The 18,265-nt window shown below is 38.3% G+C and overlaps 1 protein-coding gene across 5 annotated transcripts in view; it reads left to right on the plus strand.

Moving 5' to 3' along the window:
- The window catches only part of LOC129783033 (arrestin domain-containing protein 3-like), a 34,580-nt gene that overhangs the window by 580 nt on the left and 15,735 nt on the right, over positions 1-18,265 (plus strand). For 2 of the 5 annotated variants that reach the window (XR_008745054.1, XM_055792702.1), the window contains exons 2-7: positions 3,888-3,969; positions 7,327-7,474; positions 8,708-8,810; positions 9,321-9,577; positions 9,981-10,143; positions 10,941-11,092. Coding sequence is in view for 4 of the 5 variants with exons in the window: in XM_055792702.1 (XP_055648677.1) it covers positions 3,888-3,969; positions 7,327-7,474; positions 8,708-8,810; positions 9,321-9,577; positions 9,981-10,143; positions 10,941-11,092 (905 nt within the window). In the remaining variant the exon portion in view is untranslated. Of the gene's footprint in view, positions 1-3,887; positions 3,970-7,326; positions 7,475-8,707; positions 8,811-9,320; positions 9,578-9,980; positions 10,144-10,940; positions 11,093-11,393; positions 11,479-12,786; positions 14,579-18,265 lie in introns of those variants that run through there. The other 3 variants (XM_055792700.1, XM_055792698.1, XM_055792701.1) reach the window with 3 other exon arrangements.

Below are 18,265 nucleotides of genomic sequence, written 5' to 3' on the forward strand. Positions count from 1 at the left end.
TACATGCAGACGTTTTTCCAGAAAAAGACACATCTTTGCATCGTCTTGGTTTGTCCCTTTTTAATATGCAGTCTCGTAGAGCTCACTATTTCTAAAGATGAGGAAATGCTGGTTACATTCTTAGGTTTTACTTTTGGTTTGAACGCTTGCTTGCTATTAAAACCATGTTGAGGTGCATTTTCAAAGTACCTGCAATCAGAACTTTCTTAAAAATACTTGTCTTTTAACAGAGTCTTTTCATAAGGGTTTGCATTTTTTTGATATAGGTTGGGGTTTTTTTGTATATGCAGTGTGGCTTTTTTCTTAGTAACATTAGCAGGATTTGTTTCTCTGGGGAAAATAACCGTTAAATCAAAGCCAGATATGCAGTAAATTGCTTTTTTTTGGTAGTATCCTATCGAATCATAAATGTAATTAAAACATAATATTAGACTTCTTGATACGTAATAGATACCGGTCTAACTTTCAGGCTGATATGTGATGATTTTTAAGGTTGATTCATTGTTGGCATATAAAAGATTCCCTGTGGCTTTGACGCGCTATCGTCACCCCACCTGTAATTTTCCATCTCTTCCTTTGTTCTAAACTAGTATACTTGTAAATTACTTTCATTTCTTTTATTCAACCCCTCTATGGGGGACTCAAATGTAAAAATCTGTCTGAAAGGCCAAATAGGAGGTCATGGTTCTACGATCCGAGCATCGCTTCTGCGCTGGGGAGTTCTGGAACCTGCATTCAATGAAAACCTGGTCTGCTAAGTCCTTATAGAAACGGAAAGTGCCTTACAAATTCCTTTATTTGGAGTATGGAAATGGAGTATTGCATTGTGAACAGGATTGTGGATCTTAAGTTTGATAATCTATTGTTCGCATAATTACGTTGTGAAAGTATAAGGGACTCTGAGCTTTTTTCTGAAGTTTCCACCCTTTGTTAGAAGCGGTTCAATCCTGTTTGGGACGCGTCCTGGGAAGAAGGGAGGGAGTACTCCTCTCACCAGATTGGTTGCACAAGTCAGGTGGTGGCAATGACTTAATTCCTAGCACAAGAAAATGTTAAAACTGATTACATACTTTGGGTCGGGTGTTTTGATGTGTTATATTGGGTTGGTTGGTTTGTGGTTTTGGGTGTTTTGTTTGTTTGTTTTTAATATGCAGCATGTTTACTGCAGAGATCCTCAGCAGTAAAACGCAAATTTTAAAGAAGCTCAACTAGATTGCATTGAGCCTTTTATTTAGCACTTCTGAAGTAAATACTGTAGCAGAGTGGAGTTGCTATTGATTTTAATTATGTTATCATGATGCAAGCAAGCACGGGTCACTCATGAAGTGGTTTTGTAGCTCAAGTGTTCTTTATACTACCACCTTATAAATAATTCTCTCATATGAAAGTTTGTTCGTCCCTGGTTTGCAGATGACAGAAACGTGCAAACATGCATAAGTCGTTCATAGCAGGATGTATGCTTAAGCAGCGGTGATGACTTTCCATGTGGACTGTCGATACAAATGCTGACCCCGATAGTAAGTGCTTGGTTTTGGCTGGAAAGGGAACCAGGGGAAGGGACATATCTGACATGTTCCGACACCAGAAGCTGCATGTGTGGCACAAAAACTTACAGTTGTCCTGGCACACAGCTGCCCCTCGGCTGCAGGGACAGGACTGGGAATGCTCGCCGCCATTGAGTGGAGTTTAACTCAACACCTTGTACCCTAGTATAGTCCGGACAGGCCACTCTCTGTCCCCGCCTTGTCATTGGCCTGCTGGGGTTTGTTAGCGTGTTGCTAAAGCGATGCCAGCCGCTGATTATAGGGGCTGGGACGTGGGGGAAGAGCGAGGCTGAGGCAGTAGGTTCTCTTGTCCGTGCTCTGGTGTGTGCTGGGGGCGGGGCGAACGGACTCTGGTCTGCTCTGTGCAGGGTTGGGGGCGCTACGGGCCCCTCTTGCCTGAGGAGTTAGCAGAGTATGCGCGGTGGGGGTGAATATAAGTTAACCCGCCCCCCGGTTTCCCAGCAAGGTAGTTTCAATTCAGCAGTTGCTGCTTTCTCCCTTGCTGCCTGCCTTTCCCCCCTGTTATGGATCCGATCGCAGCCTTGGTAGGACGCTGGGGGCGCTGCACTGCTAAGGGGGAGTGCTGTCACCCTTGTTACTTCTTGTTGGGAACCGGGCCTGCCTGGCAACGTTGGCCTTGACCGCTCAGAGGGCACACTGCCTTTCTTGGGAAAGTCCATCTCTGAGGACAGACAGAAACATTCAAGCTCCTGCCGCACACATCCACTGGGCCAGCAAAGGGTGGCTGTTGGGACACGTGGCCCTGCAGCCTCTCACATCCCTCGCTTGGTTGTCTTTCCCCTCCCGAGCCCCTGGCCAGCACCGTCTATAATCGCCTTCCAGTAACGGTCAGCACATGTTCCTAAGAGAAGTGCAGGACTGGGGTGTCGCCTTGCACATGGCGCAGGGCAGGCTGGGGCAAGCCAGCAGCCATGGCCCTGTGGTATGAGGAAACCAGATGGTGAGGCATGGATAGTGCTCCTCCCTCTCCTTAGCTCTGCGGTAGTCAGGCTAGGCTGTGAGCAGAGTTGCTGAGCAAATGTGGTGGGGTGTAATGTATACTACATGTATATGAGTGGCTGGCAGGGGATCTGCTCAGGCTTTAGGCCAGTCCTCTCCTGCTCCAGTCTAGTCTGTGATTGACAGCTCTGTACTTGTTTACCACGGTTCTGCTGCTCAGGCTCAATGGGACTGCTGATCTGGCAGGAAGGAAGTGAAGAAGGGATGAAAAAAAACTTATGTGCAAGAAAGATTATAATTTAAATTAAAAAAAAAGACTAAAAAACCTCCAAGTGTTTTTTAACAAAACAAGCATTATACACATTGTTTTGCTCTTTCAGTGTATTGAAGATTCTTATTTCATGACATTGTACTGAGGATGCATTTGTGTAAATAGCATTCTAGTGTTCTTATATTTTTGCATAGGTTTGTTTCGGCATTTCTGGTGCACCAAAGAAATTAAAGCATCAGTGTTTTTGTAGGACAATGGGAACTAAAAAAAAAAATACCTTAAAATGTACAAACATTCCTTCATGATGTTTCAGACTATTAACAATAGGTAGTGTCTTTTGCATAATTCCACTATGTGTGTTTTTATTACTCCAATGCTTTTGTACATGAGATGCTCAATTATTTTCTCTAAATAACTTTCTATTTGATGGAATTGACATTTTTCTGGTTTCATAGTAATTACATTGGCACAAACAACAATTTTTTTGAGCATTTAAAGCAATACAAGGAATTGTGACTATAAACCAAGGCCAGCTTTTTTTGTTGAAATTTAGGAAATGTTTGGGTCTTTAGCTCGATTTTGCTTGAATCGCAAACTTTGGATTTTTTTATACATTAACTCTAAACAACATTAATTGGACAGCTTTGCCACCTTTTGTGCCCTGAATTTGTTTGGACACTTGCTAGGCAGGAGATAGAAGGAAGCTGAATTAATAGTATTAAGTTATCTTAGTATTATAAAGTTCTCTTTCATTTTAAGTTTTAACTAGAAATCCTATTGGAAAACAGTTTCCATTACAGATCTCTCAGGCAGACCTAGAAATGGCAGCAGTTACAACTATGTCAGTACTCTAAATCAAGATCATAAATTAAAACAATTTAGCTTTTATATAAGGTGAATCTGGGAATCTTGCCTAACCTTAAAAATTCTGCAGCCATACATCTAGCAGTTAATGCAAATGGACTGGAGAGACTTGTTTTTTGGGATGCTGTGTTCTTAGTATTGTAAAGAACTTATAACCCCCTCTTATTCTGGAAAAGAAACCTATATAATCTATTGTGCTGTATAAAATGTTCACAGGTAGAATAGCATATTGGGTTTTTATCTCCTAGATGATGACAATTCTGAAGAAGGCTTTAACACCATTCATTCAGGAAGGCATGAATATGCATTCAGCTTTGAGCTTCCACAGATGTAAGTACTTACATGCAGTACACAGCTTGTGTGAGAGAAGGCTAAAATACATACCTGCTTCAGAAAAGTTCTTGTGGATGGAGGGGAAACATTTTCAATGGCAGTAGGAGTTGTGCTCAGACATGCAATAGAGGGCATAAAAGCAAGCTCCTCAATTTAATGAGATTAAACTGGTTAAGAGTGTTTCACCAAACAGGAGCTCATTGTTGCCCAGTTGGTTCCTCTCTCTTTTGACTGAGGTCTATTGACTCGTTATGTCTTGTAGTATTTTACCCCTTCACAGGAGAAGGGAGGCGAATATGTGTTGAGTCCTGCAGAGTGGCCGAGGTATCTTCTAAATGAAACAAGATTTTTACTGGAGCCATGCAGGCTGTCAGAACTAGTGATAACAGCTTAACTGTTTAGGCTCACTCTGAAACAAATATGGCAAGTATCTGTTTGAACAAAACACAAGCATCGCATTTGAACAAAAGAAGAGGTTTTAGTTTTTCTAGTTTAAATGGGATGTATGTACTCAGGGTGACCTTTATGCAAAAAGCCAGGGTGGAAATAAGGAAATGGATGGGTGGATGAAGCAAGAAACATTCCCATACCTAATCCCACTTGTCTCAGAAAGCAAAGGTGAAGCAAGAGTGATAGCAGAAGTCTTAAGATAAATTCACACACAAACGCACAAAAAAAGTTTGAGGTGTCCAACATATACCTAGTGAAGGGAAGATTTACACATAGAGGAGTTACCAATGTGGAAATTAGCTAAAACACAAGTTGCAGGAAAATTAAATACAAAAGAACAGAGAGAATCTGGAAATAGATGAAAGGGAGGCAGGAAGGAGCCTTCTACTGTAAAAGCCAAGTGCTGAAGTCACAAAGGTTAAAAAAAGTTGACAGAATATTAGACTAGTACCTAATACTACAGCTAATAAACAATCTGCTTATTAGAGGGGCTGGCTTTAGCAGAACCTGTAGATGATAAATGCTTTTATGGATCAGTTTCAGGAAATACCACAGGGCTTTACAGTAGATTATATTGGAACACTGAAGAAGACCCATATATATGGAGACTTTAAGAAGTCAATTTAAGGTTCAGATGAAAATATAATCTATAACAGGGGTCTTCAAACTACGGCCCACGGGCTGGATATGGCCCCTCAGGGTCCTCAATCTGGCCCCCGGTATTTATAGAACTCCACCCCCTGCCGGGGGTTGGGGAGGGAAACCAAGCAGCCGCAGATGACTGCCTGCCACTTCATCCGCACACCGGCCCCCTGTTTAAAAAGTTTGAGGACCTCTGATCTATAAGAAGTGATAAGGATCATGCTAATATTCCCTCGAGTTGGAAGGGATGTTCAAATGTGAAAGAACAAAACAGTATATGTGAATGTGGAATATTATGTTTGATATTAAATAGATAACCAGTAAAATAGCAAAAGCATTGATTGAAATGCTAAAGTTCTTGTCAAGTGACTTGAAGGAATAACTATGAAGCTATCTTTGATAATACTGAAAAAATGAAGGCTGGTAATAAAAGGCCTGAAGAACCCTAGTTTGACACTTCCTCCTTACTGTTTCTTGCCGTTAGAAATATTCTATGGATATATAATATTTATTTAAAACAAAACCAATGTGGTGGGTTGACCTTGGCTGGCTGCCAGCCCTCCACACAGTTGTTCTCTCATTCCCCCTCATAAACAGGACAGGGAGAGAAAATAAGATGGATAAACTTGTGGGTTGAGATAAAGGCAGCTAAGAAAAACAGAAGTCATACACAGAAGCAAAGCAAAAATAAAAATTCATTCACTACTTCCCATCAGCAGGCAGATGTCCAGCCACTTCCTAGGAAGCCGGGCCTCTGTATGTGTAGTGGTTGCTTGAGAAGACAAACATCATAACCATGAATGTCTGTGTCAGCCCCTCACCCCCTTCAGCTTTTATTGCGGAGCATGGTGTCATATGGCATGGAATGTCCCCTTGGTAAGTTTGGGTCAGCTGTCCTGGCTATGTCCCCTCCCAACCTCTTTCCCACACCCAGCCTATTGGCCTTTGGGAATGGGATGTTAGAGAGACAGCCTTGATGATATGCAAGCACTGTTCAGTAGCAGCCAAAACACTAGTGTGTGAACAACACTGTTCTAGCCACAAATGCAAAGCACAGCACTATATGGGCTGTTATGAGGAAAGTTAACTGCATCCCAGCCAGACCCAGTACAACCAAATACAAAGCAGTAGTGAAAAAAACAAGACCCTGATTGGCCTTACTGATTTTGCCTTAAAGGATACTGGGGCAGGATGAGGCATTTAAGACCAATTAGAAAATCCTTTCATTTGTGTTATTAAGGGGGGGAAGTAAACACTTCAGATCTGCAAATAGAGATGCTAAACCTGTAGCAGAAAGAATCATTCTAGTAAAGTACTAGCACAGCTAGTATTATTCCCTATAGGAGTTAGGGAGAGAAGCTTTGCCCATAACTTATCTCTTATTATGATGCATTTCAAAGATAGTGCAATATAAAAACTCTTCCTTTGAGTTTTAAGGCAAAAAAATCTTAGGAAAAGATAAGTTATAGTGAACTGGACATGACTGGAATATAAAAACTTTACACCCCTCATGTTATGCCTCATGTTATGATGATGGGGGGGGGGGGGAAGAGAGGAGGGGGAAAAAAAGGGTAATTCTGAAAGGTTTGAAGTCCCTTTCCACATTCTTCTACACCACCCCCACCCCCCAGGACTTCCTTTGTCTTTCAGCATTCAGAGAAGAATAGTATTTATAATTTTTATATGTATATATAAATACATTAAATGGCCTCATCAGGGTAAAGGAAAATGAGAAGATGCTCAAAATAGCCTCTCTCTATTCAGAACTCTAAATTGAGGTATTTAACTACCATACTTAAGGCAAAACAAACTACACAAACTATAAAAGCACTCAGTTATAACTAAAATAAGCCACTGAGATACCAGCCAATTAAATAATACACAATTACTTACAGAATACAATGTCCAAAACAAGAATTGGATGATACTAATGCTAATTTTACTTGATGGCCTTAATTTGACCTTAAAAGGCATGCTTTATTCTACACTTGAAAATGGCCTCTTAAGGCTATAGGAAATGTGTACTCTTCTGGCATTTTCTAGCACAATTCTTTAATTGATTCTTAAAGTTTGTAGAAAGCTACTGTTGGATGAATTGGAGATGATATTTTCTCCCAACTTTAATCTTACATTTTTCTGAGATATGGAAACTTTGCAAATAAGTTATATTTATTATGATGCACTAAAATACAGTTCTACATCAACTGTATCATTATTGGAAAGAGAAAAATTTTACTCAACTCTGACCTTTGTCTTGCACAGACCACTTGCTACCTCATTCGAAGGCAGACATGGCAGTGTGCGCTATTGGGTGAAAGCTGAATTGCGTAGGCCTTGGCTTCTACCAGTAAAACTAAAGAAGGAATTTACAGTCTTTGAACATATAGATATCAACACTCCTTCATTACTGGTAAGAACTGACAGTAAGAACTCTTTCTGGCATAAAAATAATGAAGTATAATAACTGAAACAACATCAACATGTAATTTTACCTAATATTTATTTGCTAGTTTAACTACAGCTCTTCTTTTAAGTATTATATCAGTTTAGCAACTTGTTAGCCTTCAAAATACTAGCAGTTAAGTTATCCTGTACTTGGAGTTGCTTGATTTCCATGGTACAAAAAATGCATTCCTCAATCTAAATAGATACTACTAAATTGTAGAATCTAATTAAGGAAGAAAACTTGGTGAACTGTTCCTCTTCAATTATAAATAGACTAATCTATGGAAGGAGCAGTGCAACTCTTAATGTTTTAGTGAGGGACTGCTAATTTAAAAATGCAAAGTAAAAAAATGGACTGCAGTGCTTAACTGATAATTTCCATATGGATAGTTTTCTACTGATGGGGAGAAATTATCACAATTCTGTATAATCCTTTCCTGAAATTTCATTTTATTAAAGCAACTTCAATATCTCAACTGCTTTTAATGAGGACTTTATTTCATCTGGCCCAAAAATCCTTTATTTCATCCCTTCCTCAAATTATAATCTGGGGGGGGATTAGAAGTTGATTGAAATGAGTTTGTGTGTATGGGTGAAAAAACAGGCTTGCAAAGGGACCTTGCAGAAACTCAATTAAAATCAAAGGTCTGTCATTTGACTTCAATGGGCTTTGGATCAAGCCCTGAATCCTGATGCGTAAAATAAATTGTTTGTTTTAACTATAGATGAAACAGGATCATTCAGAAACTGAGAAAATAGCAGGAGTCAAAATTACAGTATTGTAGCTTAATTATTTTGCTTCTGAAATACAGCTTAATGGGCATCACTAAGATATTCTAATTTACTGTTAGTTAAATTAAAAGCTCTGCAATAGTATGTTGGGATGTGTAGGTTATGAATGAAACCTTTTGTGTTATGCTATACAGTATTTATTTTTAGTATTAAAAACTTTTGTTTTAAATATGGCTGTAGTATAGAGGCAGAAAAAGCAGTATTAATACAGTAATGGAATTAGGATGAACATGTATCTGTATAATGCTGTTTAAATTACTTGAGACTTTTCCTATGAAAGTAGCTTTGTTTATCAAAATATGTAATAATAAGCACATTATGAAAATTGTTTTCCTGTGTTGATTTAAATACCTGAAGAGATTCATGGAGTACCTAATTTAATGGACAATATTTCCTCTTCTTGCAGTCACCCCAAGCAGGTACAAAAGAAAAGACTCTATGTTGTTGGCTTTGTACCTCAGGCCCAGTATCCTTAAGTGCCAAAATTGAAAGAAAGGGCTATACCCCAGGTATGTAATAAAGTAATTAGAGTATATGTTTTTAATTCCCTTCTAAAGCTAGGGTTTGTGCTTACTGTTTTTTATATAAATAAAGCATTAAGGATATTTTTCTACCTCAGTCTGCATTTAGCAATCTTCTCTGTATACTTTGCTAACTAAGATAGCGCTACTTGTATCTAGATTGTTAAAGGACCTTATCCATTAGACTGGTATGTTTTGGTTGGGGTTTTTTGTGTGCACTGTTTTTTGGGTTTTTTGTTTGCTTGTAGCTTCTCTGGGTTTTTGGTGTTTTTTTGTTGTGGTGGTGGGGTTTTTTTCAGCTTTAGAACAGCTCATCTTGCTTCTATCAGCATCAGTGGATGTCTTTCCAGGTAGAGCAGTGATAGCAGCATCTGGTGCGTTACAACAGTATACAGAATGTGACAGTTTGCTTAAGCTGCCTTGTAAATGTAAAGAGAACTTGAAATTCTGGGTTGTGTTGTTTTGGGTTGTCTTTTTTTTTTTTTTTTTTTGTTTCAGGTGAATCAATTGAGATATTTGCTGAAATTGAGAATTGCTCTTCCCGTATGGTGGTGCCAAAGGCAACCATTTACCAAACACAAGCATTCTATGCCAGAGGGAAAATGAAGGAAGTCAAACAGCTTATTGCCAACCTCTGTGGGGAATCCTTGTCATCTGGCAAAACAGAAACCTGGAATGGCAAACAGTTGAAAATTCCACCCGTTTCCCCTTCAATCCTTGACTGTAGTATAATCCGTGTGGAGTATTCACTGATGGTATGTTGGGTGGTCTGTTTCTCTCTCTGAGTAGCTTCCAACATTCCAAACAAATTCCTAGCACAGTGTTTTGTGATAATTTAGTTATGAAAGAAGTACGTGTTCTGGTATTGGTGTCCTGACAGGAGATTTAGTAAGTAAATTTAGTTTAAATCTTATAAGTTCTCAAAACAGTTGTGTGTCAACTAAGCAAGTTTTAATGAATAGGCTGCATTTCCATGTGAGGGCTTATGTTAAGACTCTTAACTTGAAGAACTCGTGTCTCCATAGGGGCACGGGCCCTAAAAGAGACTATTAGAAACAAACTCCTCATGGAAACTTCCATAGAAAGAAAACTCTAGACTAATATTTGTGGGGTTTTATCAACACTTCATATCTTAATCATACACTCATATTTCTTCAGGTATATGTTGATATTCCAGGAGCCATGGATTTATTCCTTAACTTGCCACTGGTCATTGGTACCATTCCTCTGCATCCATTTGGTAGCAGAACATCAAGTGTGAGCAGCCAGGGTAGCATGAACATGAATTGGCTTGGTCTGACACTGCCTGAAAGACCAGAAGGTAACTTGACAATGCACATCCCAATCAATTTGCTACTGTTTTGATTTTTGTCTGCTTTATTCATTGTGGTCTTGCCAACAGAATCAAATTGCATGCTTTCATAATAAAGCCCACAGGAAATGTGTTGTGATTTGTTTTCTTGCCACCTGTTTGTCCTATGTAGAAGAACAGAGTTTCTTCCTTCCCTGCCTTTTTCTCTCTAGTGAAATCCATCTGCCTTGGAAGGTGGCAGAAATGAAAGCACAGGAGGCAATTGTATCTTTGCACAACTTCATTACTTCCACCTCCAGTGTCCCAATCGCATCCTTGGTTATAAGGCATTACAAGCCACGATAACAGTTTCTGGGGTCTCTCACCAGCCTTAGTAGCCAAGGCTTTGTGAAAATATAAAATTCTTTTCCATGGGAAACCTCTTATGACCAAAGAGAATTATGTATTTCTTTCCTACTGTTTTCACATATCTAATATTCTGGGTTTTTTAAGTGCAAATCCCAGATCTGGAGACTTCTGGAGTGCAGAGGACTACAATGTTCTGTCATTTGTACTTCTACAGAAATTCTCTTTATGCTTTAAATTAAGGGGATTATTAAGCCACAATAAACAGTGGTCAGTCTGGTTTTGAATGTAAGCTTAATAGTAGAATAAAATGGTCTAGTCCCCCTCTCTTTAACAATTTTTTTAAGAAATCACCTACATGCTGGTGAATCTTAGTGATTAACGTTTAATATTAATCATGTTATATATTTTGACATGCATAAGAATTTGTTGTTTGAGCTGCATCTACCTTCTCCCTTTAGCACCTCCAAGCTATGCAGAAGTGGTCACAGAGGAAAACGGACAGTCCAGCCACGCACCTATAGCTGCTTTTGATTTTGAGAGAGCACTTCAAGGACAGTTATTTGCATACATCCAGGAGTTCCGTTTTCTTCCTCCACCTTTATATTCAGAAGTAAGTATATCTGTCAGAATATGATGGCTCATCTATTGTTTCTGGGTCTTGGGGGGTGTGTGTGTGTGTGTGGGGTTTTTTTTTTTGGTTTTTTTTTTTTTTTTTCTTGAGGAATAAGTTTAGGAAGCTGTTTCTCCTTCCTAAAATTACAAGAAACTGTTAAAATGATGAACACAGAGTAAGTTTGGTTTTGGGGAGGATTTTTGTTTCTAAGATGCAGATGAATTGCATCAAGAGTTTTCCTTGCCTGTTTTACAACATGGGTTACCCTTTTCTATTTTTATTTTATTTTTAACATGAGCTCTACAACCTTAAACTTAAAAGGTGCTCTGTGAAGTGCCTTGGCTTCTCTATCGTGCCATTTCCTGGAGCTGCAGACTTGGAAGGTAATTTTCCTTGGCAGCATTCTTCCCTAGTCTAATAATTTCTGGAAATTTTCAAAGGGATGTTTACCATTTTAGTAACTTTTTAAACTTGTGTATTAAAAATAAATAAGGCTTCAACTCTTTCACCTCTACTGCTTCCTAACATTTTATAGTAACCACTAAACTGTTTTGCCTGCATGTGTGTTTAAATTCTGTGGATTTAGGGCTTTCAGAAGTAGTAACATACTGGTATTCATTTCTGACTTAAGTTTTCATCAACACTTTTGGCCTTTACAGAACTAAAAATGCAGCCATTGAATAATCATGAATGAGATGCAAATTTCAAAGCTTCTCATGTTTATGTTTTTCAAGAAAAAGCAGTGATATAGGACAAAAGAAAAATATCCCCTGGCCAAATTTTGTCTGAATTCACTCACTTCAAGAAAATAGCATTATGTAGCATGATTATTCTTCTTCCTTCCCTCCCCCCTCCTTGAAACGCTACTGTGCTAATGAGCAGGCAGAAGGGTGTGTTTTCTGTGCTGGACGCTTTCCTGAGGACTCTGCTACAGCTTAACTCTAGAGCACAGCTCCCGAGTCCTTTTCATTTTAGGTACTTTGAGATTTAGAAAGAAGACTTTTTTTTTTTTTTAAAAAAAACAGACAAACAAGGTTATATGAAATTAACTGATTTAATGTCGTCTAAAAGGTGCACTGTACACTTAAATTATTCTTACCATCCAGTTGTTGAGACCTAAGCTAGCAGGCTTTACCCCTCCTTTCTCCTATAGAAAGGAAGAAGAGGTAAGGTTTAGAACACATGAACTCTTTGAAACAACTTGGGATATTTGAGTATTAACTACTTTTTAATTTCAAAGTAAATCATTTTTTGTATTGATAACTATCTGCCTCTTCAAGAAAAACTTATCTGCTTCTTTCAAATCAATTAACTTTCTTAAATTATGTTTCTAGTAATATGTAGTCATCTTTTTGTATATATAATTCAAAAGACTTCTGTGCTAGTAAAGCAGAAAATTCTGAAGTTTTATATTAGTTACCATGCTTACCCTTAAATTATCATCAACTTGTAGTTTTAAATTCTTCCACTGTATCTAATATTAATATTTCTATTAACTTTTATCCAAAGTCTTGTTTGACTAGAAGATTTTTCAATTATTTCAATAACCTTTGGACTGGGAATGCCATATATCATTGTTTTAAAATTATAAAATTTTATTTTTATTTCTAGAAGTTGACTTTAAAATGTACTGGGTGGTTGTCGATTTGTTTGGTTTGGGGTGTCTTTTGGTTTTGTTTGTTCTTTGTTAGATTGATCCAAACCCAGATCAGCCCACAGATGAGAGACCATCTTGCCCCTCTCATTGAAGGAATCCATAAAAAGCTGACTTGACTTGGGTTTTGAATCACACCTGCTGTGTTGAAGATAAAGGTGTCATAGTGGAGGCTTGCTTTTAAAAGAAGTGGTATTGCTCTTGCCTGTATGGTAAATAAATGAAAAAACAAAACAAACAATGCTTGTGATCATGCTTTGACACCTACAGCACGTCATAGGACTGCTCCACGTGCTTGAAAATGAGGCCCCCTCCCTTAAGTAGTGACACATACTAGGAGCAGCCTTACTAGCATACAGTCACATATTTCAAAACACTGAAACCATGTTGTAAGAGAGGAATGGCTGCTACTTATGATTTGAAAATTTGCACATGCTTATTGCTTATGTTATGCAGTTCAGTGTCACTACAGCTTTTTCTCATTTATGATGGACTGTTGTTACCCCCTCCTTAATTGTTTGCGATCTGTGTAACAAGGAAAAAAAGAAAGCTTTGACAAAAAAAAAAAGCAATGGAGACTGACAAATGCACTGATGTTTTTAAAATTTCATGTAGCCTGGACTTTACCTGCATATGCACATGCTCAGAATTGTCCTAGTAGACTGATCATGCATCACCTCTTCAGCCTGGATCCTATTGTGGATTTATTTACAGATATGCCTTCAAGCCAATCCTTCTTGTTGTATGTTTTGCAGCCAACTGTAGTAGACAAGCAACAGATATGTAGGGGTAGGGGAAGAGATAACAGAAGGAAACTAATAAGAGACTTTGTCAAGATTGTATACTTTCTTAAATCTTTTAAGAATTTGTTGCCTTTCTGCTATTATTGCAAAGCAACATTTTGTTACAGACTGTCTAAAGATCACTTAATCTCAGGTGAACTCATCACTTGCCAAACTGTTAGAATGATATTTGTTTTGTTGTGTTGCACTGTTGAGTTATTTTCTTTTGGATTTGTTCTTTGAGGGGGATTTTGAATAGGGACATGCACAAAACATACAAAGTAAAAGCAGCACCAGCAGACACCAGCAAAGTGTGAAAAGAACTTTAAAAGGGGATAGTCATATGCTGTCCAGGATTCATAGACAGATATCTTAACTAGTAGGGATGGGAAGGAGAAGGTTGGTTTGTTTGGGTTTGTTTTTATATAAATAACATGTAGTTACCTAATCACCAAAAATTCTATATAAAATGAGTCTCCAGTAGAAAGTATATTTCAGACTGCAAGAAAAGTTTGATCTATGACAACTAAGCAACAGTTCAGTTTGTGCACTTTGTATTGTCTTCAGTGTTTATGATACTCTATCATAGAATACCAGGTTGGAAAGGGACCTCTAGGATCATTTGCTCCAACCTTTCTTAGCAAAAGCACAGTCTAGACAAGATGGCCCGGCACCTGTCCCCCTGTCCAGCTGAACCTTAACAGTGTCCAGTGTTATGAAAACCACTACTTCCCAGGGGACATTATTCCAATGTCTGATTGTTCTCATGAAAAAAATATTCCTCTTGTGTCCAATTGGAATCTCCCCATGAGTAGCTTGTACCCATTACCTTTTTTTTTCCCATGTGACCCCTTGTAAAAAGGGAGTCTCAATCTTCTTTGTAGCCACCCTTTAAATACTGAAACATGGTGATAAGGTCTCCCCTAAGTCTTCTCTTCTCAAGGCTGAACAAACTCAATTCTCTTGCCTTCCTCATCGTAGGCCTCCCAGTCCTTTGATCATCTTTGTGGCCCCTCTGACCCCTCTCCAAAACATCTTTTTTTTTTTTTTTTTTTTTTTTTTATAGTGGGGACCAAAACAACACAGTATCTCAGGTGTGGCCTGACAAGTGTTGAGTGGAGTGGGATAATGATGACTTTATCTCTGCTGGTGATGCCCTTGTTGATGCAACTCAGCATCCTGTTGCCTTTCTTTGCTGCAGCAGCACTCATATTGAGCTTGTTGTCCATCAGGACCCCTAGGTCCCTTTCCATAGGTAGATCCCAGCCTGTGATGTGTTCCTGGATTATGTTTTCCCAGATGCAAGACCTTACACTTGTCTTTGTTGAATTTCATAAGGTTCTTGTTAGCCTATTCTTCCAGCTCTTGTTAGCCTATTCTTCCAGCCTATCCAGGTCTTTCTCCAGAGTGGCTCTCTCTTCTGAAGTGTCCCCTGCCAATGATACCAAACTGAGTGGGGAAAACTTCATAAGGGTATGCTTGATCCCATCATCTGGATTGCTTATGAAGATATTAAACATAAGTATCAATCCCTGGGGGACCCCACTTGTGACAGGTTGAAAAGGAGTTATTTACCACCACTCTCTGGGTGCAGCCTGTCACTAGTTCCCCACCTGCTGCACAGACTATTTGTCTAGACTGCAACGCATCAGTTTCTCTAGGAGGAGGCTGTGGGAAATTATTGAAAGCCTTGGATAAATCAATTTAGACAGTGTCCACCACTCACCCCACATCAACTGAGCAGCTTACTTTGTCATAGTAAGCAATCAGGTTTGCTAAGCATGATTTGCCCTTGGTGAATCCATGCTGGCTTTTCCCAATCACATGCTTCATTTGACTTGTGATAGCCCCCAGGAGGATTTGTTCCATAACTTTCCCAAGGACAGAAGTAAGACTGATGGGCCTATAATTTCCTGGATCCTCCTTTAAGCCCTTCTTGTAAATGGGGGTGACATTAGCTTTCTTCCAGTCTTCTGGGACATCCCCCCTCTTGGTTTGGAGGTCAGTAGCAGAGTGTAAAAAAAAAATATAGTAAGACTAAAACTATAATAAAACTGGGTCAGAGTATCAGTGTTTGCTGACAATTGCTCTGATTGTCTCCTGGACTACTCCTGAGAGCTTTAAAACAAACAAAAAACCCAAAAACTTTAAACATACATTCATCTAGGAAGTGAGAAATAATATAGGAAAAGCACTCGCCCCGTGAGTGTACCCTAAAGAAGAAAAGAATGATGGAGCCATTAGATCGGGCCAGTGCTTTTATGCTAGAGATTTGTAAATGTAAATTTTCCTTTCAGAAAACAAAAACCACAAACACATAACTATTGTAAAAGAGACATGTCTGATGTTGACTACAACAAAAAACCCAAAAACTTTAAACATACATTCATCTAGGAAGTGAGAAATAATATAGGAAAAGCACTCGCCCCGTGAGTGTACCCTAAAGAAGAAAAGAATGATGGAGCCATTAGATCGGGCCAGTGCTTTTATGCTAGAGATTTGTAAATGTAAATTTTCCTTTCAGAAAACAAAAACCACAAACACATAACTATTGTAAAAGAGACATGTCTGATGTTGACTACTTAATCTATTGTGTATATGCTTGTGCAATAAAACAGCTCAGAAGGGAGGGGGGGAAGTTAAGCTGGTGGTTCTGCATGTGCTCGTTCTTACAAAGTTCTGCCTTATTTTTAAGGCTTCATAAATATAACAAAATAGGCTTTTCCATAAGTGGCCTTTATGAGAACATGAAAGATGTTTCATGTTTCAAAAATGATGACAGGGTGAAATGAGAGTCATGTTTTAAGTGGTTCAGTTCAAAGGTTTGGGCTTTGATAACCAAAAACTGGAAATTGGGTGATGTCTTATGCTGGCCAATTTTGTGAATGTCCCTTCCTTCTGCCCTCTCTAACCATACAAAATTTTAAAATTTGATAAGATTGTTGCCATAAAAGGGCATTTGATGATTTAACTCTGTTGTTTTAACAGTCAAGGGAACAATTGCTGATATACATAGCATTAAAGTACTTGTCCCAGTATAATGGAAAACTGTATGTGAAGCAGAATTAAACAAAGTTGTAGTAATTGACGTTGCATCACAGGCTGTGATCAGAGTGAAAAACTATATAAAACCTTATCAAATAAAGACTTCCCATTTAAAATTTTTTGTTAGTTTTTCAAAAGCATTACAGGTTCATAGTTGTAGCCCAATTTTTTATATAGAATCTTGATCTGAATTAGGAAAAAAAGCAAAACCCAAGCATTAGAGAAATGAAGTGCAATATTAAATGTTTGCTTTCTAGATTATATTCTATGGCTGTTTTGTTTTGCTTGGGGGTTTTGGTGGTGGTTGGTTTTTTTTTTTTTGGTGCTGAGTATGTTCTTACAGACTGCTTTAAGAAAACTGGAAAAGAATGTAAGTTTTCCTATTGTTCTTCCTTGTGGAAAATAAACTTTTTAAAAAGTACTTTTAAATGTTTTAACTGTAAGCCATAAGATTGTTTGTGACTTAAACATTTAATATGTGTCTTTGTATAAAATAATAGCCATAAGCATCAAATTACTATAGAAGTACATATGCCTATGTATCAACTACATAGGGGTGAAAAAAACTTTCTGGAGCTACACCACTGATTAGCACAAGAGCTAAGTTTCAGCACCTTCAGTTCCTTTTTCTTGTTTATATTTATGATTTCTTGGGGCTAGGTTCCAGATGGGAAGCTACAGTATAATCTCTTAAACTTAGAAAATATCAATAACTTGAAGGATATGAATGTCTTTCCAGGACACTTTAAAAATCACTGTAACTGGTGACCTCTGTTCAAGTTGTCTAGTATTTTCCAGTACATCTGGTGGGGGCAGGGATTGCACGTTTTCGTAGGGGTGGGAGGAAACGGGGGAAGGGGTATTACTGTAAAAGCCAGATAAACAGTGGTTTGCAGTTAGGATCTGAAGGTTGGTTTGTTGAACTGGGGTCAATAAGGTGCATCTTGCTGTTTCCTTGGAACTCTAATGTTACCAGACGTTGAAAATCACTCTCTGCTATTTGTATTTTGGTAAGTAGAGCTTTGCAAGATATTAATACAGCTCCTCAACATTCCAGAAATGAAGCACTGCCATAGCATCTTGTTTCTGCATACTGCACACAGCTGAACTTCTGATAGAATGGACTATCCTAATTGTTTGGTATCAAAATGTCATTTGACCTAAGACAATGTTCACTAGGCTAGCAGCCAGAGACTTGGGAGTCCAACATATGTTGTTCATATCTGTTGGTGTTAAAGGTACTGAAGACCACTAAATTCTCATGGTACTGTTACAGTAGGTTTTATGGTATATATTACTACCATAAACAACCCAAACATTTGATCTAACTCTTTGTATAATGCAAACAGACTTCCTGAATGTGTGAATTCTTGTGTGAAATAAAAGCATTTTGATTTCGTTTTGAATTTTGTAACTGCCAACTACGGACAATCCAGAAATATCTTTTGGTGGTTTTGCCCATTAATAACACTGTTAATTTGTACCCGAGTCCTGGTTGAAACTAATGGGAACTATAAAAAATAAGGTCTCTCATTATGTTCATATACTTAGAACTCCTTTATAGCTGAATGACAATTATTAGAATATTTTTTTTTAATAACAGCACAACCCTTTTTAATAACTAAAGTTTCTAATGCTAGGTGGTAGTGGTAGAATTTAAATTCTATCATCAGTGTCATTTAAGGGACA

The sequence above is a fragment of the Falco peregrinus genome, chromosome W (genome assembly GCF_023634155.1).
Source record: "Falco peregrinus isolate bFalPer1 chromosome W, bFalPer1.pri, whole genome shotgun sequence".
Lineage (NCBI taxonomy): Eukaryota > Metazoa > Chordata > Aves > Falconiformes > Falconidae > Falco > Falco peregrinus.